The sequence below is a fragment of the Ammospiza nelsoni genome, chromosome 7, assembly GCF_027579445.1.
Source record: "Ammospiza nelsoni isolate bAmmNel1 chromosome 7, bAmmNel1.pri, whole genome shotgun sequence".
Taxonomy (NCBI): domain Eukaryota; kingdom Metazoa; phylum Chordata; class Aves; order Passeriformes; family Passerellidae; genus Ammospiza; species Ammospiza nelsoni.
In genome coordinates this window covers 1,492,976-1,517,605 of record NC_080639.1, presented here as the reverse complement: position 1 = coordinate 1,517,605, position 24,630 = coordinate 1,492,976, and the positions used below count along the sequence as shown (strand labels likewise).

Here is a 24,630-nt window from a genome sequence, read left to right as displayed (position 1 = left end):
TTTTTAATTTGCCATGCCTTTATCCTTGCCTTTTTTTTCCCCCCCTCTTTTTTTTTATTTTTAAATATATATTTAATAGTGCTGGCAGTGGTCGTCTGTTCTCAGGCGTGGTAATTGATACCAAATAAAATGCATTATTTGTATTCAGTCAGGAGGATGAAATTGCATTCAGCGGGCTGAAGCCTGAACTCATTTACAGTTTCCCCAAGCCCGAGCTTTCAGGAGCCCTCTTTTCAATTTGAAGAATACCTTGTCAGGCACGAGAAGGAGTGGGAAATGGGAGAGCACAGCGTGGAAGCCCGGTGCCTTTTGATTGCTCATATTTTAAAGCAGGGCAATGTTAAATAACTCCCATCCTCAAAGGGTGGGCTCAGAATCCGGGGATCCGGAGCACGACCAACTCGGCTCCCTTCATGAGGGACCAACCTCCCTTGCTGCTTGAGGGGGAGGGAGAGCTCCAGGCTCCCACTTGAGAGCAGTTTGACCCAAGGACGGCAGGTGATTACCTGGAAGGGGCTGGGGATGACGAGGATTTACCACGGGAGGTTAATTCTTCAGCTCCGCGACGCCGGGCGTCAGCCCCGTACGTCCCTCATTTTTCAGAGCTCTCCAGCAGGTTTTGTTGGGGGGATTTACGGCCTGGAAATTAGACAGAGCTGCCACCAGTGTGTGGATGCAACCTGATGGGTTTTAACAGGGTGTATTCTGTGCTGCTGCCTCAGGATTGTGGGGGTTTTTCCACCAGGTGCGTGCGGGTGCAGGAGGGGATGAACTCGGAGGGGTTTGATTGTTTTAAAGTGAAAGCTGGGAATGGGGTGGGGGGCAAGTGAAGCATTTTGAATCATATAATCCCAGAAAGGTTTGGGTTGGAAAGAACATTAAGCATCACCTGGTTGTAACACTTCAGAGAGGGACACCATCCACTAGCCCAGGTTGTTCCAAGCCCCTTCCAGCTGGGCTTTGGGCACTCCCAGGGATGGGGCAGCCACAGTTTCTCTGGACAGCCTGGGGGTTTTTCTCCTTCTTTTGAAGTCTCAGCATTGAAAACCTCCAGAGTCAAGCTGGAGGTCACTGCTTGGGGCTGGCAGAAACCCCAGTGCATCTGTGCTCATGCCTTTGTGTTTCTGGCACCCTCTTCTGCACCTTCTCCTGTGCCATGGATCCAAAGGGATCTCTGTCCCCTTGGCTGAGAGAATTCCCACCAGGATTTTCACCTGACTTTCACCTCCCTCCTCTCCTGGAGAGACAGCAAACTCTGCCACTTGCACCAGTTGTGGGTCAAATCCTTAAAATCTCCTACACTGATACAGGGTAAATACATCCCCATGAGTCCCTTTTGGGGTTAAATTCTGGGGAACTGGTTTCAAGCTAGTGGATGTAGGGAAAAGAACAGAAATCCGTAATATAAAGATTAATGTTTGGTTTGGTCTCTCTTGCCAGGCAATTAGCTACATAATTTATCCCCCACTAATAACTTAGAGCACAACTGTGCTTAGGGGGTAATTAGTAAATAAACTTTATTAGGAGGAAAAAGAAAGCAAAATAAGTTGGCTTTTGTCAAAGAGGCAGTTCTGTGGGAATTTAACTATGCAAAAAGAATCAACAGCTATTTTTTTAATAATCTTTGGCTTGATATTTTTCTGACATATTAAGTTAAATGCACTCCTGTTATTACACTTAAGCTTTATAATAAGGATTTTTATTCTTTTTCCCTGTGTCTGCTGTTCTGAAACCAATCACCAAGTATTTAACCCCAAAAGGCAATCATGGGAATGTATTTGCTGAATATGTCTGGGAGATTTTAAGGATATGGCACATAAATGCAGTCCTGATACTGCACTAAGGTGCAATATGGTATTTAAGCAAGGTTCTGGAAATGGCTTCACTTTCCATAATAGCAAGCACTTTCCTTTAAGTGTAGGTTTTATGTGGAATTTTATAATTAAAATCCAAACCAAGCCAGTAATTAAACAAAAATCACATTACCAACCTTGGGGGGAAATCCTGGATTAAGGTTACTTGAATATTTACTATGTGGAAGGACCCAAGTTCTTAAAATTGTTGGAGTTAATAAAGCAGGAAAGTGAACAGAGTAAGGTGGGATTATTTATTTTCCTTGGGAGCAGGTAGGAAGTGTGGAGCAGGTAGGAATTTATCACACAGTTATTACCTTTACCAGGTGCACATTACTTACCTTATTTTCCACCTTTACTGCCATCACCAGCTTTTCAGTGGGCGTCTGTCTGATATTAATGACAGCACAGAACATCCAGAGGATCCAGGGATATCTCTGTTTATGCATTAAAATGTCCAAGTGTTACACAAATTAATTTGAGGCTAGGGAGGGTCTTTGGAAGAATTGGAAGCAATAAAGTGCTTTCCCATTGTTTTTGTGCATTCCAGCTGGCCTGCCCCTAAAATTGCTGCTCAGTCCTGTTAATCTAAGAGGACTTGAATCAGTTTTTTGGAAAAAACAATGGACATTATTTGGAGACTCTCCTGAAGCAGCTCAAGAACGTATCTGCCCACAGCCAGGGGTTGTAAGCTTGGATTGTAACCATCACCTCCTTCCAATCTCACAGCATTTTGGTCTTTTCTGCTGCAGACACGGGCCTGGGAGATTCAGTGTGCTCCAGCCCCAGCATCTCCAGCACCACCAGCCCCAAGCTGGACCCCCCTCCTTCCCCCCACGCCAACAGAAAGAAGCACCGCCGGAAGAAAAGCACAAGCAACTTCAAAGCTGACGGCATCTCGGGCACGGCTGAGGGTAGGTCCCCATCCCAATCCCAGGCTGAATCCTGGAAACTGGGCCATTCCAAGGAGTGGTGTTAGCTCAGCACCTGTCACTGGAGGGCACGAAATAACACCACACACACATACAGCTCTCCCAAAGTGAAAAGGGAATTCTTTTTATTTCTGACCCCAAGATTTATCGATTTCCAAAAGTGACAGTGGATTGGAGGGTGACAGTGCCACCTCTCCAATGACACTGGACAAACCAACAGTCCATCAAATTTCTCCTCCTCCATAAAAGAATGCAAAACAATGAGTTATTTACAGAAGGTGTAAATAACTTATTGTTTTGTATTCTTTTATGGAGGAGAAATGTAAACATGAGAAGACTTAGCAAATCTTTAAAAACCAAGGTGACAAACACTAGCCTCGGCTCTGAATGCACGGGGGAAAGGAAATTGTGAGAAATTAAAGTGTGAGCTTGTGAGGATGGAGCTGAAGCAGCTGAGGCATCACACTGGTGAATTCAGCTGTCTGCAATGTGTTTAGAACCCTTTTTTTAAAATAAATCAGAGTCCCCAAGTTAATATGGAGCATCATTAGGTGTTGAGGTAAGGAAGAGGCACACTTGGAAGGTTCACAAGGAGGAAAAATTCAGGTTCACTCCCCAGCCCATGGATCACGTCAGAACTTGTGTGTTTTTTTCAGTATTATTAAATCTTGTGTTATCACATCTCCTCAGGCACATCCTGAGCTCTAGAATCGCCAACACTTCTGATGCCTCTCATTGTTTGAATATTCAGCTGCTTGTGGAAAAGCTTGTGTTATTTGAGGATAAAAGGGAAAAGGGGAGAGTTTAAATGTTTGGGTTCTTTTTTTTATGAGCCAGAAAGCAAAAGCCAAAAAGAACTTCTTTTTCTCCCTTAGTTTAGCTTACTATTTCCACACTGCTGTAGCTGTTCAATGCCCTTCTGAAGGGGTAACAATGTGTACAGGAGCCAGGTATGATATAAAACATGCTTGCAGCTTTAGAAAAGAAGAAAAGAAACATGCTAGGATTCAACCAAAAAGAGCTCCAGAAAAAGAAAGATGAACAAGGGTGGTTGGAGGGCTCAGAAACTGGGGAGTCAACACATAAGGAGAGATGAAAAAGGGAGACAATGGAATAACATTGTGGGAAAAGGGGAGTGTTGAGTAAGAAAAAGATGTGGTTGTAAGCATGGGAGAGTAAAAAACAGCTAATTCAGTATCAAAGAATGTTGGAACAAGTTCTGAAGAAAGGATGACAATTGCAGACAGCTGAAGAGACATTAAAAATAGATGTGATAATAGTATACAACTGAGAAGGGGCATGTTAACTACTACTTAGTCATCCTTATTTTCCATTTATTTAATTTCTCAATTGCACTTCTATCACATCCGGAATTTATTTCCCCAGCTATCTATACAAATCCTTTTTTAAAAAGCCATCAGCTTTTTTTCATAACAGCTCCTGTTGTGTTCTCTTTCCAGTCATTTAACTATCTTTGCTGTTAGTTTCCCCCTAGTTTATGGCCCGAAGCCAAATTTTAGTTCAACCTTTCATTTTTAATTTGTCCTTTTCTTTTTATTTTTCTTTTAAAGAAACCCTTTTACACCACTTATTTTCAAACCTCAATGGCAAATTACAGAGGGGATTTTTCAGAGCTTTCACCATTGGCCCAAGAATATTTTGTTGAAGTCAAAATGAATCAAGACCAGCTGGATATCGAGAGCCTTTGAAAAATCTCTTTCTGAGCAGTTAATAGGTGTATGTTTTCTTTCTCCTGGGGAGATTGTTTTCACAAGGCACTGGAGCCTGTGTGGTCCTGGGCTGCAGGCACAGACCCAGAGGGAGCAGTTTGCACATGGCTCTCTTGTCCCTGATGTCCCTGTTCTGATTGCAGAGTCCATCCTTCATCTTCCTCTGTCTCCTCTTCCTCTCCTCCTCTACTTCCAGCACCACGCTGTGTTACCTGAAATCCTCTTGCAATAGCTGAACAAAACTGTCCCCTCTCATGGAAATGGGATCAGCGTGCTTCCAGAAAGGCAGGAGGTTGCTGGCAAGCAGCAGTTCAGTAACACCCAGGGAGCTCAAAGGGTGGAATCATTTAGGGTGAAAAAGCTCTCTGAGATCCTCCAGTCCACCCATTCCCCAGCACTGCTACGGCCACCACTCATCCCTGTCCCCAGGTGCCACATCCTCACATCTTCTAAATCCCTCCTGGGATGGGGACTCCCCTGCTGCCCTGGGCAGCTGTGCCAGGGCTGGACAGCCCTTTCTGTGAAGAAATATTCCCCAGTTTCCACCCTGAGCCTGCCCTGGCCCAGCCTGAGGCCGTTCCCTCTGCTCCTGTCCCTGTCCACCCCGGCTGTCCCCTCCTGTCAGGAGTTGTGCAGAGCCACAAGGGCCCCCTGAGCCTCCTTTGCTCCAGGCTGAGCCCCTTCCCAGCTCCATCCTGTCCTCTGGACGCTCTCCAACAATCCAACCCCTCCTTTTACAGTGTTTGTGCCTCTGCATGAGCCCATCAGCTTCCTGTCACCTGCCTCTTCTCACATGTCTTCTGAGGCAGAAGGTTCACTCTTCTGTGTGGAGAGAAGAGTGTTCTGTTCTGTTTGGGACTTGCCAAGTTTGTCTCAGGAGTATCATAAAATGCAGGTCCACCAACGAGGGCAGGAATGATGACTCCATCTTATTAGAAGTCTAATTATTACTTTATTAGACTATATTATATTAAAGAATACTATACTATACTAAAGAATACAGAAAGGATACTGAATGCTAAAAAGATAGTAATGAAAACTCCTGGCTCTTTCCAGAGTCCGACGCAGCTTGGCCCTGATTGGCCAAAGAGCCAAAACAACTCAAAAATGAGACTAAAGTCAAGAGCACATTGCAAACTCTACAGTTACAGCCACCACACCACCTTCCTGTGGAGCTGAACATGCAAGTGTGTTACAAAATGCAATCAGGTATTTAAGGGACTGGCACATCCAGGAAGGGGTCCCATAAGGGACTGGCCCCAGGCAGGAATGATAAATCTGACTCCATGTTCTCAGAAGGCTCATTTATTACCTTATCATACTATATTATATTAAAGAATGCTATACTATACTTAAGAATACAGAAAGGATACTGAATGCTAAAAGATAATAATGAAAACTCCTGACTCTCTCCAGAGTATGACACAGCTTGGCCCTGACTGGCCAAAGAGCCAAAACAACTCACAGCAGAACCCAATGGAACAATCACCTGTGGGTGAACAATCTCCAAACACATTGCACGTGAGCACAGCACAGGAGAAGCAAATGAGAGAAGAATTGTTTTCCTTTTCCCTGAGGCTTCTCAGCTCCCAGAAGAAAAATCCCGGGCAAAGGGATTTTCCAGAGGATGTGGATGTCACACAAGAGGGCCTCAGTGGCTGTTAAATTCTTTCATTTCACACCATCTCTTTCACAGCCCTGCTGCTGAAAAGCAGCACTTTGGCCACAAGAGCAGAGTGAGGAGTTCTCTCTGGGCATGCCAGGGCTCTGGGCATCCTTCAGCACACAGCTAATCTGGCTGGTCCTTGAATCCTGGAATCCTTGGCGGGGCTGGGAGGGGATGGCTGACAGCGAGGACAGACAGCCTCGTCCGTCAGCGCGAGCTGAAGGAGAAGCAATGAGGCGTGCTCCAGCTCCTGTCCTTTTAGGAGAAGGGCATCTCACTAAGAGTGATAGTGGCTGGAGATTGCCACTAAGGACGTCCTAGCAAGACTCAGAAAGGCTGGGGGGGCTGCTCTGCCCAAATCCTGGCAGCCTTTGGGTTTTCTGGGAGTTGTGTTGGTGCGAGGCAGAGCCAGCGAATGGTCGAGGTTAGAAAGGGCCTCAAGGATCCTGGAGTCCAGCCAGGTTCAGGCTCTTCTGGGTGCTTTCTCCAAGCAGTTGAATGTCAGAGGAGTTTAGGCTGGATCTCGGGGAAGGGTTCTTCCCCCAGAGGGTGCAGGGACTGGGCACAGCCCCAAGGCTGCCAGAGCTCCAGGAGGTTTGGGTACCACTCCCAGGGTGAGATTGTTGGGGTGTCTGTGCAGGGCCAGCAGTTGGATCAGTGATCCTTGTGGGTGCTTTGCAACTCTGGATATCCCATGATTCTATGGTTTCCACATCTTGCACTTCAAAGCAGTTTTCATTTCCAGTTGTTTCCTTGTTCTCCAGTGCTTGGCTACAAATCTGTCCAGTAACCTAAAATATTCCCTTGGGGATTTTTCTTCCCCCACCATAACATAGATTTGCACCCTCAGAGGATTACTGCACTTTTGAAGACCACAAATCCAAACTAGGCCATCAAAGGTGTTCTGGGAGATTCCAACACTTTGATCAAAGTGTTTGAGATGCTGCAAATTGGCTCCAGAAGCCTGTGGTGGTAATTGTGGGAGAACCATGATCTTCTTTCCTTCCTTCCTCCTGGAAATCCTGGGCTCCTTGTGCAGAGGAGGAGGAGGAGGATCCTCTTGCAGTCGCTGTTCCCAGGCAGGTACAATGGATCAGAGTTAAATGGTGTGGGTAATTCTAGATTTTATGTTGCCTTCCTTTGGCTCCAGGCACGTTTCAAGTGTCAGCTTTCAAACAGGAATTCTGAGTTCCTTCATTTTCATCTGCACCAAAGCTGAGGTGTTCAATGAGGTTTAAATCTGGTCTTCAGCAAACTGGAGCATTTTTGCTGCACTTTGCAGGGCTTTTTTCCCCTCCTTGAACGTGCCTGCTTTGATCATTGACCTCTGCCCAAGTATTCAGATATCACGATGATGGACACTGAGCTCAGGCTGGTTCACCAATTCCAAGGCCTGATGCTCATCCCTTTTATGCCCTTCCATAAAGGTCATGCTGATTCTTCTCTCTCCACACTATCTGCACATGCACAGCCCTCTCTTTCTGGGATGGGTTCTTTCATCTCACTTGGTTTATCTTCCTGCAGCTTTTCTGAGACAATGCTCACAGCAACACAAATGCTGCAGCACCTGCGCTACGCTTGGAGGAGAATTAAAATTCCATTCCTATCTCAGAAAATCAGATTCTTGTGAAATTTTTTTTTCCCAGGGAGAAGTTTTTCAGTTCTCTGGGCTGAACTTGTCACTGACAAAAAATCCCTTGGTGTTTTTGAGGGTAGCAGCAGGAATGCTTACATTAGGCAAGGTGCCAGCAAGCAGCAGTTTTTTCCCCACCATGCTGCCTGAAGTTGCTCAGAGCAGGATTAGACAGAGCTGTGTTTCAAACAGGAATGGCTGCTCAGAGCCACATCTGTTTGGGTCCCCTTGTGCTGCTGCACTTCCTGGAACAGCCAGGGATAATAGGAAGGCTTTTCAGCTGGAAAACAAGCAGAAAAATTAAAAAGCTTTCTTGGAAATGCTCTTCACAGAAAGATCTTTCCCAGTGTTTATTTTTCTTACTCTTGTTGGTTCAAAAGCTTGATGGCTGTGCCTGCTTGAGCCTGCCTCCCCTCCATCCATCTCTGGGATTTTAGGAAGGCCCCAGGCTGCCTTTCAGCACTGGGACCATCCCAGTGTTAACCTCCTTATCAAATGTACATTTAAGTTTTTCATTAACAGGAGATCCAGCCAGTGTGGGCTGTAGCGCCAGCACCACCACATCCCAGTGGGATGGGTACATCCACTCCTTCCCTTGGGAAAACCAAAGGATCATGGACTGGGCTGGGGTGGAAGGGACCTCAAAGCCCATCCAGTGCCACCCCTGGGATGGGACATGGGCAGGGACACCTTCTGCTGCTCCAAGCCCCGTCCAGCCTGGCCTTGGGCACTGCCAGGGATCCAGGGGCAGCCACAGCTGCTCTGGGCACCTGTGCCAGGGCCTGCCCACCCTCCCAGGGAAGAGAATTCACCATCTCCTGCCTCAGCATCCTGGGGCAAACCCCCCAGCTCTGCTCTGCACACGCAGCTGGAGCTGGGAAACGGCGCCTGGGGAGCAGCAAGGGTGAGCTCCAACTGCAGGGAGACTTTCCAAACTCTCTGAAAGCCATGTTCCTCTTCATCATTTGGTTCTAAAGAGGTTTTGAAGGACAAAGAAGGACCTTTTATGTTTCTTCTCAGAACTGTTTTGTTAGCACAAAGGTATTTGTTCTCTGGCCCTTGTGCAGTAATTGCTTTTCCTGGTGCTTTGCTGCTCTGTGCAGTCCAGACCCAACTCCAGGTTTACGCTTTCTGGCTTTTAGCTGAAGGATGAACCCCACTTTACTGAAAAACCCTATTTTTTTTATTTTCCTGGGGTAAACTGGTGAAGCTATTTAAAAAACCCTTGTTTTTTAAAACATTTTGTGTCACCGTGTGTTGAAAATGAGCCCTGGTTAAGCAGGAAATTAAAATATATTCATTTGTTTTCTGTGGCAAAGGTTTAGTGGCACCTCTCATTTGTTCTTTTAGCAATGAGCAAAACCATCAGTGCTTTCAGCTGGTGTCTCCCTGTGTCCCTTTCAGCCACCCCACAACCAGAATGACAAGGGGAATTAGAGAAATGCTCTGTATAACACAGAAGTTCTCTGTATAACACCTGAAATTTTTCTTGTTGTAAGTGAAAAAACCAGAAGCAATACAGGGGTCACAGAAATGCATGGAAAAGCTGTGGGCATTTCCCCTGCAGCCTCCCACCCTAAGCTTTCCTGGTGATTTACCTGCTGGCATCATACCCTGAGGTGATTTAAATGTTCTTGGTACCACATTGTGCTGTCCTCCACACAATTGTAACAAACATTTCCTTTAGGAAGTGTGGTGGCCACAACTGAACTAAAAAATTCTATCTCTCTAAGCATGTTAAAAGAAAATGTCATCTGGGGTTTTTGGAAGTTTAGTGGAAACAACTCAAGAAGCAAAAGTGGGAGAGCAAATTCCTCCTTTGACAGATGAACTTGACATTTTTAATGCTAATACTTACTTATCATGCACTGAATTAAGCACCAGGATGAAGGAGGGTATTTTTACTTGCTCCTCTTAGATATATATTTAATTTTTTTTTTGCTTTTTTTTTTTTTTTTTTTTTTGCTCTTTTTTTTTTTTTTTTTTTTTTTTTTTTTTTTGCTTTTTATGGTCTGGAAGAAACCTTCTGACATTGTCAGAGGACAGCATGTTCACAAACCTTTCCAGCACAAAGAGCCACAGCGTTGTCACTGCCTTTTCTCTGAAATGCAATATCTTGACCTGCAGCTGGAGCAAGGGCAAAGCCACTCACCTATTAAAGAGTTTGTAACCTTTGGAATCCAATCCATTGGATGTGGAGGTCCTTGGATGGATTGTGTTGCTTGAAGTGATGCCCAGAACTGAGCTGCCACCAAAACTTCTTCAAGGAAAGAGTTTGCAGTCCATTGGAGGGCAATTAAATGTACAGCAAACAGGTGTTGCCCATGAAGGAATGCCACAAAAATTATTCCTGGTGATATTGCCATCCTAATTATTTTAGTTGGTCCCTATATATCAGCTATCAATAATTACAGCCTGCTGTGTGATTGGGGTACAGCAGCAACACAAAGTCTGGGCATGAATCACGAGGGGAAAACAGTAATTCCTTAATAATACCCTATATTTTTTTTTATTCAGTTATGCCCTCCTTAAAATGATAAGTGGTATCTTAAGCTTTTCCCCTCTAAAAAATAAATACATAAATGTAAAATTTAAAATCCCAAATCACACAGAAGAGGAGTATGTTCCCATCCTTTAGTGCAGTGTTTCTGTGCCCCTTCTGATAAAGGGTTTAGTGACAGCAGGTTTTGCTTCTATTTCTGGCCTCTTTAGGTGCCTGAAGTTTCAGGAAGTAAATGTTCATAGTTTTAAAAAATATTCAGGGCTTAAGGAGAGAGGGATACAAAAGTGGCATTTTGTCTGCAATGCTGAATGAAGAGAAGAAGCATTTATTTGGAACTGGAGGGGTTGGCAGGATGAGCAGATTCCTAGGAAGGTTGGGGGGTTTAAATAGGTTTGTATTTTAGGGTTAAATAGGTTTAGCATTTAGCGTTACTGCTGAATTCTCTTTGTGTACAGTTTGTTGGTTGTTGTGTCATTTGTGTGGTCTTCCTGTACATGAAACATTTCAGGAACTGCAGCAAATGACATTTTGCTGAATTTCATACTGGACACAAAAAACCCCCACTTTCTAAACGTGGGCTTTAATGAGTTTGCTTTCAGTGAGATTTTAGGAGTGTGTTTAGGTAAGTATTTGCATCCTTATTTTGTAGATTTTCTCCAAAGAGTTGTAAGCCTCCCTGCCCAACTATTCTCTGCTCTAGCTGCTTTTTAGGAAACAATTTCTTTAAAAACCTCCCAAAACAAAACAAGTCTTAGGGTTTAGTTGGCATTAAAACTGAGCAAAATGCCTAGCTGCATTTTTCCTGCCTGCAAGAGAACTTCAAGAAGAAACCCCAGCAGTGTGTGCCCATATCTGTAATGCCAGATGCTCGTTTAGGCATCTGTGAGTTTATCACCTCTCCTTGTCAAAACACTCCTGGGCTCTAATTCTACCCATCAGCTGGTACTTCATCCAAAGGAAGCTCAGTCCTGTGCAGGAGGAGGCAGGAGGGCAGAAATTAAAAAATGCAGCCCCAATCTTCAGAGCCTGGCTTTCAACCAAGGCAGAAAGGTCAGTGCTTGGGAATCCTCGAGCCTCGGCTGCCACAGCCTCCCTGACATGAAAGGGCTGCTGCTGCTGCAAGGCACTTATGTTGATGCTGAGGAGTGAAAGACAAGGGAGGTGAAGCTCATCTATTGTTTTAACCCACTTCATTGCAGGCTAAACAAGTTGAAAGATTCCTGCTTCCCTTCAGAAGCCGGGGTCGGTGGAGGCGGCTGGTTCCGCCCACCTGGTTGAAAGGAAAAGTGTCACAGTGGTGGTCAGCAGGAAAAGGGATTCTGGAGAGGCTGAGGCCTGGGATGATTTGGTGCTGGTTGTACACACTGGCACATCTGGAGAGAGAGAGAGAAAAGTTATTTTTATTTTATTTTACTTTATTTTATTTTCAAAGTTTCCCTAAAAATTAGTCCCGTTTTGAGCACTGCGACAGCGGAAGGGCCCGCTGGGTATCCAGTGCCACGCTGGGATTTGGCCTGATTTTTTGGGGAAGGAGGAAGTTTTGAGCAGCTTGGTAACTGAACAAAAACAAGTGACACCTTAGCATTTCACTGGCTTTGGGTAATTAGTGTCCTCAGCAAGGTGCTGCCAGCTTGACACAGAGATTTTGGTTATGAAAATGGTTTCTGATGTCCACAAGGTGATGTTTGCAGAGGTAGCAATGAGTGTTTGTAAAATGTTAATTGTGCTAGAGAGGTTGGTAGTTCTGTTCCTTAAATAAAAATGTCTATTCTAAAAGTGCCTTCCAGTTTTTCTGGAGTGTAGGGCAATTTCATTTTGTTATGAGCCTATATACCTAAATTAAAATATCATAAAATTAGATGATTATGTATGATAAAGCTACAGCCAGTGAAAAGGCTAAAATCTGGTGCTCAGTGTAACTTTGTCCTCCTGTTCATCTCTCAAGGCAAATTGTCACAATTTCAATAAACAGGGTATTGTGATGTAGAAGGAAAATCTAGTTTGTGAAGGATGCCTGTGCACTTGGGCTCATCAGCTTGTTGGGACTGTCCCACCTGTGGGAAACAGCTTTCTTTAAAAGGTGCAAGTCTTAAATAATTCCCTTCAGAAGCCCTGCTTGTGGAGGATTGCCATGGAGGATTGCCATGGATAGCTCAGTCCTGAAATTCAAGGGGGACTGTGTCATGTCTGATCTACCCAAGGCTTATTAAACATATCAGCTCTTGGCTGCTAAGAACTCATAATCAAGAGGTACACACAGAACAATAACAGTTTTTTAGTTGCAAACCCCTACATTTTAGTCAATTATGGATTTTATAGCAACCTGTAGATCAAGAAATATTTACCTGTAGATCAAGAAATATTTGTGCTCCTTATTGTTTTGATTCTTTGTCAAAGTGTTTGTGACATGTTTTAAAAAACACGTCCAAAACTGAGGAGAGTGGTGATAAATATGAACAATTGTACTAAATATATGGCTGAATATGCATATATTGGCTTGGAGACTGAAAGAGTAAGTTCAGGTCAGATGTTGGGAAGGAATTCTCCCCTCTGAGGGGAGAAGGGTGCCCAGAGCAGCTGTGGCTGCCCCTGTATCCCTGGAAGTGTTGGACAGGGCTTGGAGCACCCTGGGATGGTGAAAGGTGTCCCTGCCATGGCAGGGGTGGGACAAGATTGGTTTGGGGTCACTTCCAACCCAAACCATTCTGGGATTCTGTGGAAATGGAAACTTTTCATGCAAAGGGTGGGTTTGAGGAGCAGTGTGCCAGTGGAATGTGTTTGAAAGGGCACAGATCCATGAGGATGGGGCTCTCCATAGGAACAGCAAGTAGGAAATGCTGTGCAATGGGATTTAATGTGCTGGAGATGATGGGAGCTGCCAGGCCCGGAGGAGGTGATGGAGGTGCTGATGGTGGGAGTTGCTGGAGATGTGGGCAGGGTGGACTTTCCCTTCCCCTTCAGCAATTGTCCCAGCCCTGGAGCCTTCTCCAGCTCAAAGGCACGACTGGAGCCGTTCCAGTTCCCATCCTTTGTGGTACTGATGTCATCCCTGCTGCAGTAGTGCTGAGCTCTTCATTTCCAGCCCCTGGCCTGTCAGTCATTTCAAACCCACGTTGTTTTGTCAAGTTTTAAGCCTTACATCAGCTGAAGCCCTCGCTGTAGATGTACATTCCCTGTGTGAGGTTTCAGTGCTGAGCTGGCTGTTATGTTTATTTTATACCCTGTGCTTTAATCTCCTGTTTTCTGTCCCTCCACCTTTCTCTTTACAGACCAGTTACTTGTGACAGATGTTATGCATCATATGTGGTGTGTAACTCCAGGAAGCACTAGGTAAAAAGGGAAACTTGAACAGGCCTCATCATTGACATTTTCCACCAGTTCTCCCCCTGACTCTAAAAAAGAAAAAAAAAATTAATAAAGGTTTCTTTTGTGAGCATGAGCTGGAGAAAATTGGCCATTTGTCTGTGAGGTAATAGGCTTTGGGATAATATGAAAATCTATCAAATGATTAAATTCAATGACATTAAATCACAATTCATGAAAGGAGAATACTGCACAGTTTAATTCTATTTAATTTTTGAGGGGGGAAAAGAAAAAGCCCTTAAAAAAAATTGTTTGAGTTTCTCTTAAGCTGATTTCTCTGTGCTCTTTCTTAAAAGTGCCTTTCTAGTTGCCACACAGTGATGTGATCATTATCTGTCACCTCGTCGCCTTGCTGCCTCAACACGCAGTAAAATACAAAAAAAAAAAAATAAAAAAAGAGAGGGAGAGAGGGGGAGAGAGAAAAAAAAAAAGAAAAAAAAAAAGAAGACCAGAGGAGCTTGTGAAGTATGACTTCCCATCCCAAGACTCATTGGCTGCGATTGGTAGCGCTTGACAGTAATGATCTTATTACAGTACTCTGGACCTTGAAGAGATTTCATGAGGAGAGCGCCGAGGCCGCGCCGCCGTGTAATCAAGTGGCGCTGAATATTCCACAGGCTCTGATCACACACTGATTGGGCACAGTTTTAGCCCATCTTCCAGTCAATTATGCATGGCCCCTCGTGCTCCTGTGAAAGTCAGAAACACTGATGGCTGTTGTCTGGGGCTGGCGAGGGGGAGGCTGGCAGCCAGCCAGGGGTTTGAAGTGCAGTCATTGCGGGAGAAGTGCTTTTTAGTTGGAATTGATTACCTTTCTTTGGGTTTGTGCTTAATGGCAAAACTGGATTGGAGAGGGCTTCAGGTGAAAAATGGCCGTATTAGCCATTTAGAGGAGCTGAACTCCTAGTCAATTTTTAGCTTTCCCCTGTTTCCATCTAATTTATATTTAATGATGTAGCGTTTGATAATATTTAAGATATTTCATTCCCAGTTGCTGCTGAGCACACATGTTGAGCACATGTTAAATGACAGCAGATCAGCATTCAGCTTTTAGGGATTCATGCAGTTTAGCCTGCAGGCTGCCAGAACGTGGCTCTGGTTTGGCACCCGTGCCAGCAGACGTCGCGAGGTGCGAAGCCGACGCTCCCGAGCTGGTTTTATCCCAATTTTATCCCAATAATGAGGATAAATCCCTGGCCTTTAAAACAGGCAGAGGGGCCAGCTCCTTCATTTAGCTCCTCATGTCTCAGAGGCTGATTAGGCTGCTGTTTATTTCTCCCCTATGAAAATGTCACATCTTCCTTCATTCCAATAAAAGTAAAATCATTAAAGCCGAACTTCAGGTGCCAGAGCAGGGAATTGATTGTCAGTGATGCTCCTTGCTCAGTGGCACCACTGTGCTTTCTCACCTATGAATATCCTGCAATTCCTAATTCTTGGATGCATGTGTGGCTCAGAGATGAGCTTTAAAGCTTTTTACTTTATAGTACAATGCTGTATTATCCATGCATCAAATGAAGAGCTTATGTTTGGGATGGAAAAATGCAGTTAAAACTCTGCTCTGGTATCACCCCAAATTGTTATTGCCATTAATCAATACAATTTTTCTCCACCTGCCTGGAATTCTTGCAGTTCTGTAAATTCCCAGCCTTTCCTGAAGGTGTTTCTGCCCCTCTCATGGTACTGCCCCTCTTCTACTGCTTCCCTTTTATTTGGATTGTTTATTTGGTTTGGTTTTTTCCCTAAAACTAAGCTCAAATTGACCAGCCCCACCCCTAAAAAAGCAACTTTAATTTCTTTTTTAAAATCTTTGTCTTCTTTAAATCAGTTCTCACCTCCCACATAAGGGCCAGACCAGAAATCACAGCAAAAAAAAAGTCATGTTGGTGGGTTTTTTCTCTTTGAAACAGAGCTGTTGGGTTTTGTTCCAATGAATTTGGGTTCAGCTGTTGTCTGAAATTCCAGATCCTGGTTTGGGGAGATTTGTGCCTATTTTGAGGTATTTGCTGAGCTGTGTGTGCTCATCCCTGTGCCAGCAGCCAGGCTTTGCCCACCCTGAGAGAGGGGAGCTTTGGCTCTGGGGCATCTTTGGTGCCCAAATCATAACAAACATGAGGGGCAGCTCTGCATTTTCCATCTTGGTCTCCATCAGGGAGGTGAAACCCTTGGAAAAGTCAACTTTTCAAGGGGAGGAATTCTCCCTCATTGGCTCTGTTGGCTCTGTTGCACTGTGGGCTCTGTTTGAGCTGCTGCCTGTGGGAATCTGTGGTTTTGCTCACCTGAGGCAATCAGGGAAGAGATTCTGTGGTGACACACCCTGCTCAATAGGGACATGGCAGGGACACACAAGGACATGGCAGGGACATGGCAGGGACATCACAGCTCTGTGAATCATGGCAGATCTCCCATGGGAGTGGGATGTTGGGTATGGGATGTGGGAAACACCTGTGGGATTTTTACAGAAAGGATGGTTTGGGTTGTCCCCAGGCAGGTTCATCCCATGAGAGGTTCATCCCCTGGGCCCTCCAGCCACTGCCATGGCTTTGGTTCTTTCCCCATGTCTCCCAATCCATGTCCTGCCTTCCCTGGGGATGGATGACCCAGCCAGGCTGGAATGGTGCTGTCCCTGCTTCCTTTGACAAGGAATTGGCAGCTCCAAGACAGATTCCCACAGGCAGCAGCTCAAACAGAGCTCCCACTGCAACAGAGCCAACAGAACCAACCAAGGACAACTCCTCCCCTTGAAAAGTTGACTTTTCCAAGGGTTTCACCTCCCTGATGGAGACCAAGATGGAAAATGCAGAGCTGCCCCTCAGGTTTGTTATGACTTGGGCACCAAAGCTGCTCCAGAGCCAAAGCTCCCCTCTCTCAGGGTGAGGGGCAAAGCCTGGCTGCTGGCGCAGGGATGAGCACACACAGCTCAGCAAACACAGACTCAGAGCAGCTTCTCTTCCAAAGGAAGGCAAAAAGAGATCCTCATGTCCTGAATCCACGTCCTGCCCTCCCTGGGGGTGGGTGACCCAGCCAGGCTGGAGAGGTTCTGCCCCTGCTTCCCTTGACAAGGAATTGGCAGCTCCAAGACTCTTTTGGCTCCCTCTTCCTTCTGCTCCTCCCTTTGGGACTCCAGTGCCTGCATGCACGGTGTGCAGGGGTCCTGCAAGCTTTTCAAGGGGAAAATGGTTTTTAAAGAAGGATATTTTAGTATTTAAATCCTCATTTGAAAGTTGTTGGTGATGCTGGCTGGTTTGTGATGATCATAAACGCAGGGGCTTTTCAAAAAACAAAACACCCAAGGGATCCAGCTCCTTTCCAGACAACTTCCAGCTTGAACCAACATATTTATACATAAAAGGGCAGTTCATGGTTTGCTTAACCTTAAAATTGGAAGCAATATTACTACTTTGGGCTCACATCAGCATTGTCACACACATAATCACTTCTTGGTTGGCTGGCCACCATTCAGTGCGTGGCTCTGAGTGGGCAGTCAGAAATAACTGCTCGCTTCTTTTTTTTTTTATTGTAAATAAACACCATTTTATGGTGAGACCTGGTGTTTATCACACAGGACTGACCCAGCAATCTGAGCCTGGAAAGGTGGAGGTGGGGAAGGAAGTCTGGCAGCACTTAACCAGTGACTAAAGGTACATTTTCATCCTGAAACTGAGCTCTCATCTGGGGTAATAGTTCCCATTTGGAGATCCCTGAAATGAGGATTCCTGAAAAATTATTTTCAGCAAGACCCCACTTGCCAGGCAACATACCTGAGCTTCATAGAATACTTAGGAGGCCTGAGTGTTTAATTAAATTAGAACAAACCTAATTGTAATAAATCATAGATTAATATGTGCTTAGTGCTTTTAATAATTAGGTAAAATGTAAGTTAATGCTCACCAGATTACCTGAAGACTCTGGTGTGAGGATCCATAGTGATTATAAGGAGAATGTGAGAATTGATTAATTTTTAGTGATCTGTCAGTTGTAATCTTTATTTCTCAGTCTCTCTGTGTACACTTAGACACTGGTTTGTCCAGGCAAAGTCAATAATTTGGTCACCACTGCTTATGGTTAAACTTTGGATCCCAGATGTGAAGTGAGGAGCTGAGCTTTGGTAACCTGGGGAGGAATGGGATGTACTGGAATGATGGGGAGGTTTCCCTCTGTGGAAGAGGAGATCTGGGCTTCAATTTATGGTGTGATCTTAGACATTATTTTATTTTATATTATGTTTATTTTATTTTATTTTATTTTATTTTATTTTATTTTATTTTATTTTATTTTTTATTTTTTAAGGGAGGACTAACAGAGCAGGTCTTCATAGAATCCCAGAGTCACAGAACATCAGGATCTGCTTCCACAGAATTCCATGTACACAAGGTTTTAAGTGCAGCCCTGTCATTTATTGCTAACTAAAGAGTACAGGATATGCCCAGAGCTGTTATGACATGTAAAAATAACTGTGGAGGAGGTTGGAAATAGGTCTTTGCTTTTCTCTTAAAACATATTGATGATTACCTGCTGCCTTTAGTAATAAAAATATCAATACAGCCCATCATTCTTTCTCTAAGTTGTGGATATTATTGAAAAGCCATTCCCAGGGGAACAGCTGACAGCCCATTGGAAATACTTGTAAATAATCCACTAATAATGAACTCCTGAGTCATGAGTAATCTGCCCATAATGAACCTTGCTGCTTCCCCACATGGTTCTGAGGTTTTTTGTTGGCTTTTTTTTTGGCCAGGAATATTTCTTTCAGTCTTTTGATTTCCTCCACAGCCTGTGGGTGGAGGAGATGTTCCTTTTCCATATCATCAGGCCCCATAATTTGTCATAATGCTACTCAATAGCTCATGTAAAGAATGTGAAGGGACTCTGTCAGTGTTGTTAGGCACAAAGTTTAACCTGCAACACTTGTGGGGAGAAAAAAGAAAAGAAGAAAAGATTGACATAAACTGTCCCCCAGAGCCAGAATAAAATCCAGGATGGTTTTGTGAGCAGCAAAGGAGGCAGCACGTTGGATCTCTCTGAGAATTGTGCTGGGCTTTGCTCCTGCTTGAGGAGGATGTTGAATATCCAAGGAACATTCAGAGGATTCTGGTTCATTCCACTTATCCTTCCAGGGAGAAGTAGGTCCTGGAGACCCTGTGAAACACAAAGGGTTTTGTCATTTCAAGGCAGTGCCACACTCACACATGTAGGAATTGTCACCTCCTGGGTGCTCATTTTTTGTGGGTCTGTCCTAACACATCAACTCCAGTTTGATGGGCAAATTCAACATGAATATATATTTTATTTTTTTTATCATCTCCTTTTTTTTTTTTTGTTTTCCTCCTAAAGAACTTTGTGGAAAGGCATGATGGAGATTTTAATCTGCAATAAAAGGTACTGCCAGACACCTCCATGCTGGTAGTTTTAGTCAGCAGTCCAGCCACTTCTGCAAGGGATGGGCAAGGCTGAAATGGGAGCTGTGGGAATGGTGGGAGATGAGGTGGAAGAAATTCCCCCCAAGTGCCTGTTTCTGTCCCTGCTGTACATCTTTGGGGACAGGGTTCATGGTTTCCCCTCCATTTTTGGGTGAATTTGCTTCCCTGAGCTGCACCAATCAATGAGGAGAGGATCTCCTCTTTGCCACACACAGGAACTGCAGAGCATCAATTGATCACTCACAGTTTTTCAGCACATCCAGCTTATTCCCATCCCAAGCAGGAAAAGCTGCCTGTATTTGGTACAGCATTTTTAAGGGGTTTTTATCCTCTCAGTGTCATTACAGCTCACCTGGGGACAAAGTTCTGCCACTCTGAGGGAACCCAGGGTGCAGTGTCTGGCTGAGAATTCTGATTTTCTCATGAAAATTCTCTTTTGATTGCACTTTGTTTTACCTGGCTTTTCATGCTCACTTTCTTTACCAAACCCATTTGTTCTTGCCCACCAAGCAAGTCCAGCTATGCCCAGTGAAGGAAATAATCTGTATCAACCTTTATTATATTTGATTGCACAGTGTTTTGGCAGTCATTTTGTACTGGTGTTTTGTGAGGGGTTTTTGTGCCATTTCTCCATGTGGAAAGGTCATACAATTTTGAAGGGATCTCATAGCTGTGAGAATGTTGCAGAGGACTGGAAAAATCCAAAAAGGATATTACTGGAGTTGGAAATTTGGAAAGAGGGAAGGGATCCTGAAGAACCTGTGTGTTATTTAACCTCACACTGATCCAGTGTGAAATCCTGGGAAGGCTGGTGTGGGATCTGCCTAGAAACTTAATTTCCATTAAATTAAGTTTCAGCACAGTAACAGAGTTGTTCAGGTCTCTCCCAGGAGATTGTCAGGGGATAAGGAGCTGGGCAATTTTCAATGCCACATTATCACAAGTGTCTTTCAAGAGCAAACACACCGAGTTAGACCTGAGATCACAAGAAGCAGCTGTGAAGGGGGATTTTCTCCTTGTTTCCCATGGAATCAGTCATCTTCACACTCCATCTGCATTTCTCCTGCTACTAGGAGTGCAGCCTGGGGGGGTTTTTACCACTCCAGAGGTCTTTTAGACCTTCTGAAGAAAATTCTTGCTGCTTCTCCTTTATCAGGTCCTCTTATCCCTCTCTCTTGATGTTCTTGTCTTTCTGTGGCCAACCCAGAGATTCGTTTGCTGAGGCTTTCTGTTCTCTACCCAGGTTTAGGTGGGATATTGGGAATAAATCTTCCCTGGGAGGGTGCTGAGACCCTGGCACAGGGTGCCCAGAGCAGCTGGGGCTGCCCCTGGATCCCTGGAAGTGCCCAAGGCCAGGCTGGAGCACCTTGGGATAGTGGAAGGTGTCCCTGCCCGTGATTTTTATAGACACGGAAATGATTTTTATTGACATGGAAATGATTTTTTTGAATGAGAGAAATGGCAGATTTGGGGTGCCAAGCTGAAAAGCAACTCAAGAGAATAATGCAGACTCATGGCAGCTCAGCACTCTGAGGGGTTTGCTGCTTTTTGAAGGAGTGGATGATAAAATAGGCCTGACTTCTACAGGGAGCAGGATGCTGCTGATGCCACCAGTGAGATAAAGCTGCTGGTGATGTGCTGCTTGTAAATTTTAAACTCCATTCATTCCTCAAGGGGGAGAAATCCTGGGCTATTCTGCCTCAAAAGCAGCCCCATCCCTCTCTCCCAGCTGAGGATAGGTGGGATTTGCAGTGATGTTGCACTGCAACATAACAGCCTTGACAGCAAGGTGGGGTTTGCAGCTCTCACTGATATTACACTGCAATATTGCAGCCTTGACAGCTGTGGGTGACACTGCAGCTCAGCTCTGGCCATCAGGAAGAATCCCTGGAGGATTTGGAGTCTCCTGAGACCTCTGATGCCTCCCTGGTGTTGATGGTTTCATCTCTGTGCTGCAGGAGCAGGGGCTGCTCTCCCCAGCTGCACCTTCCTGCTTTTATGGGATACTCCTCATCCCTGCCATGCTCTGCCTGCCCCACCACCCCCAAAAATAAAATCAAACCCTCTGGGTGCATGGGTCTGGGGCTCAGCCCGGGTGCAGTGCCAGCATTCAGCCCCTCCCCACAGCGTGGCTCTGTTGTCAGCAGGGCCTGATCATTTGGCTGCTCCATCTGAGCTGGAGCTGTGTGGAGATTAACTGGTGTCTGTCCAACCATTTGTCACACAAATAACAGTGCCAGTGGAGTGAAATCCTATAAATCATTTTTTTCCAGGATTGAAAGCTTTTATCAGTTGTGTCACTTCCATTATTCAATAAGTGATCAGTAACAGGCGCTGTGGTTGAGCCAGTCAGTGGTGAACAGCTCAGGGCTGTGGCTTGGGAGGGAGCCTGGGACACCAGCAGCTGATGTAAATTCAGGATTTCATATTTCTCTTTAATATTTATCTGAGTTGCTACTCAGGGTTCTGCTGGAAAGGTGAAAGACAGCACAACTCTGGCACAAATCTCTTAATTCAGGGTTTGGTCCCTTGTGGTGTTTGTGTGGGCCCTGCCTAATGTTCAAAACATCCAAATAGCAAATCCCATCCTCCTTTTCTCAGCTTCATTCCAGAGCTGACCACAGCAGCTCCCCAGGGATTTCCAGCAACCACAGCTTTTGGGAAAAAAGTCGAATTACAGGGATGACAACCTTCGTGTAAGAGCAGCACAGCACTGAGCTGGATGGATTTGTGCAAAGTTGTGGGCAGATGCTGGGGAGTAGCAAACCACAAACATCTTCCACCTAATGATTTTTACATTTTTCATTGGTATTGTGCAAATTAACACCAAATCTGAGGAGCCCACCCAAGGCAGCCATAGATGGTAGCAATTCCTGTGGGGGAAGCCCTTGGAAATGCAGGCTGTGGAGAGGAGACAAAATGTTTTCTCTGCCCTTGGAAAGATTTTTTCTGTTCCCATGGGGTGTCTCAGTACTGAATTTCTCCCTAGGAAGAGAGCTGGGTTAAGACTCTTCCCCAAAGAGATGGTGACTTGTGCAGTAAGAATTGCTTGGGGAGATCAGCTGGAAGTTTGTAAAGTCCTTGTGAGAATTCCACGCTGCTTTGTCCCATTTGAGGTGGCTGTTTAACTGTGCAGCCTCTGAGGAGTTCTAAAATGCAAATGAATAGATTTAGCCTAAAATGGTTGGGTTTGGAAGGGAGTTTAAAGCCCATCCAGTGCCACCCCTGCCATGGCAGGGACACCTCCCATTGTCCCAGGCTGCTCCCAGCCCCAGCCTGGCCTTGGGCACTGCCAGGGATCCAGGGACAGCCACAGCTGCTCTGGGCACCCTGTGCCAGGGCCTGCCCACCCTCACAGGGAGGAATTCCTTCCCAATATCCCAATTTCCCTCTGTTTTAAGCATTCCCCCATATCCTGTCCAATTCCCTGCCAAGCCTGTGGGTGCTGTGGGTGCACTCCCGGGTAGGAGCTTCTGCCAAACTCAGAGTTCCAGTGAACCCTCCATGCTCAGCTTGTCCTCCTCAGACTGAAGGACCCAACATCTGCAGGTCTGTGGTCTCCAGTTCAGCCAAGGCAAGGGACTGGGAGTCTCCTGCTCTGTCAGTGCAGGGTGATGTGGAAGCTCAGGCACAAAGGGAGATGGTCACAAGGTCTTTTCCAGCCTAAATCATTCCCCTGTCTTTGCATGATCCTTCAGGTTTATAGAGAAATAGTCATCACAGGTGGCTGAGCACTTTGTGGGGGAAGTGAGCACAGGGAATCTCTCCAAGCAAGATTTTTCCAGTGAGGAATCTCCCCACTCTCACAGGACATGTTACACCACAAGCAGGGTGGTGCTGAACAATTAACAAGGATGACATGCTGAACAATTAACACCCAGCTCTGGCAGGTTGGCTCCTGCTCATTTTCACAAGTGTGCAAAGTCACAAAGAACTCATTTTTATGTTAGATATACACTAATTTGGGGTTTGTGTGTGGTGTGTGCCTCAGTTTTTATTTACCTGTGGCATTCACATTCTCTGAAAAATCCCTTTGCTCAGGATTTTTCTCCTGGGAAGCTCGAAGCCTCAGAGAAAAGGAAAACAATTCTTCTCTCATTTGCTTCTCCTGTGCTGTGCTCATGTGCAATGTGTTTGGGGATTGTTCACCCACAGGTGATTGTTCCATTGGGTTCTGCTGTGAGTTGTTTTGGCTCTTTGGCCAATCAGGGCCAAGCTGTGTCAGACTCTGGAGAGAGTCACAAGCTTTCATTATTAACTTTTTATTATTAATTATTATATATTATTATTTATATTTATTTTTTTATTATTATTATTATTAGCATTCAGTAAGTATCTTTTCTCTATTCTTTGGTATAGTTAGTATAGTATTCTTTAATATAATATAGTATTATAAACTAATAAATTAGCCTTCCTGCCTTTGTCAGGGCATTCCCTGCAAATCCAATATTTACCTTGTGTGAAATTTCCTTCTGCAGTGGGGTGGATGATGTGGATTAAAGGTGAGCAAAATGGGAGGTGGTAACAATAATTCTGATTTCTGTTCAGTAGTTCACATTTCAGGGTAAGTCAGAGCTGGAATAACAAAGTGACACTGATGCCTAACCTGGGCATTGGGAAAATCAAATTCTTCATCACTTGGATCTACAAAAGAATCTCCAGGAAATGAGAGCTGGAAGAATTCCATAAATATTGGTGCTCAGTCTTGGCTTGCTTTCTGTAAGACACCTTGGCAGGAGTTCCCTGGATTCTCCCCCCAAATTCTGCTTCCTCTTCAGCCTTTTTTCTTCATCTCCTTCAAGTGCATTGAGAGGGCTTTAGTGAAGGTGCATGTTGTGTTCCAGAACTGTTCTTGGGCTGGGTGACCCTTCCAGCCAGAGCCATTCCATGCCAGGAGGGCTCTCCAAACCCAGGTGGTTTTTGTAGCATTCACATTCTCTGAAAAAATTCCTTCGCCCAAAATTTTTCTCCCGAAAAGCTAAAAAGCCTCAAAAACAAAAATTCTTATCTCATTTACTTCTCCCCTGTTTTATTCATGAAAAATGTATTTTAAAATGGTTTACCCACAAGTAATTATTTCATTAAATTCTAATGTGACTTGTTTTAACTCTTTAACCAATCAAAACCAAACTGTGCCAAGACTCTAAGAAGAGTCGCGAGTTTTCATGATTAACTTTTTAACATTAAATAAATATCCTTTCTGTATTCTTTGATATAATATTCTATAATATAGTATAATATAATATAATATATCATAAAATAAAATCGTAAGTTAACCTTCTAAAAACATAAAATCAAATCCATCATTCCTGCCTTGTTGGAACATTCCCCACAAATCCAGCGGGTTTTGGTGTCCCATCCAGCAGGGTTTGCTGTCACAGGTGCCACTGCTGCCATCTGTGGTGTCCCTGGGTGTCCCCTTTGATCCCGGAGTGCCCCAAGGTGCAGAGCTGGCAGGGGCAGCTCCCCCACCGTGTCTGGTTTCCAGTGCCACCCCAGTGCTGGTGTCACCTGAGCTCCCATGATCCTG

General features: G+C 44.8%; 1 protein-coding gene across 3 annotated transcripts in view; it reads left to right on the top strand.

The window, feature by feature from the left end:
* The window catches only part of AGAP1 (ArfGAP with GTPase domain, ankyrin repeat and PH domain 1), a 322,590-nt gene that overhangs the window by 237,041 nt on the left and 60,919 nt on the right, over positions 1-24,630 (top strand). For all 3 annotated transcript variants that reach the window (XM_059476344.1, XM_059476343.1, XM_059476341.1), the window contains one exon: positions 2,606-2,767. In XM_059476344.1, the coding sequence (XP_059332327.1) occupies positions 2,606-2,767 (162 nt within the window). The remainder of the gene's footprint in view (positions 1-2,605; positions 2,768-24,630) is intronic.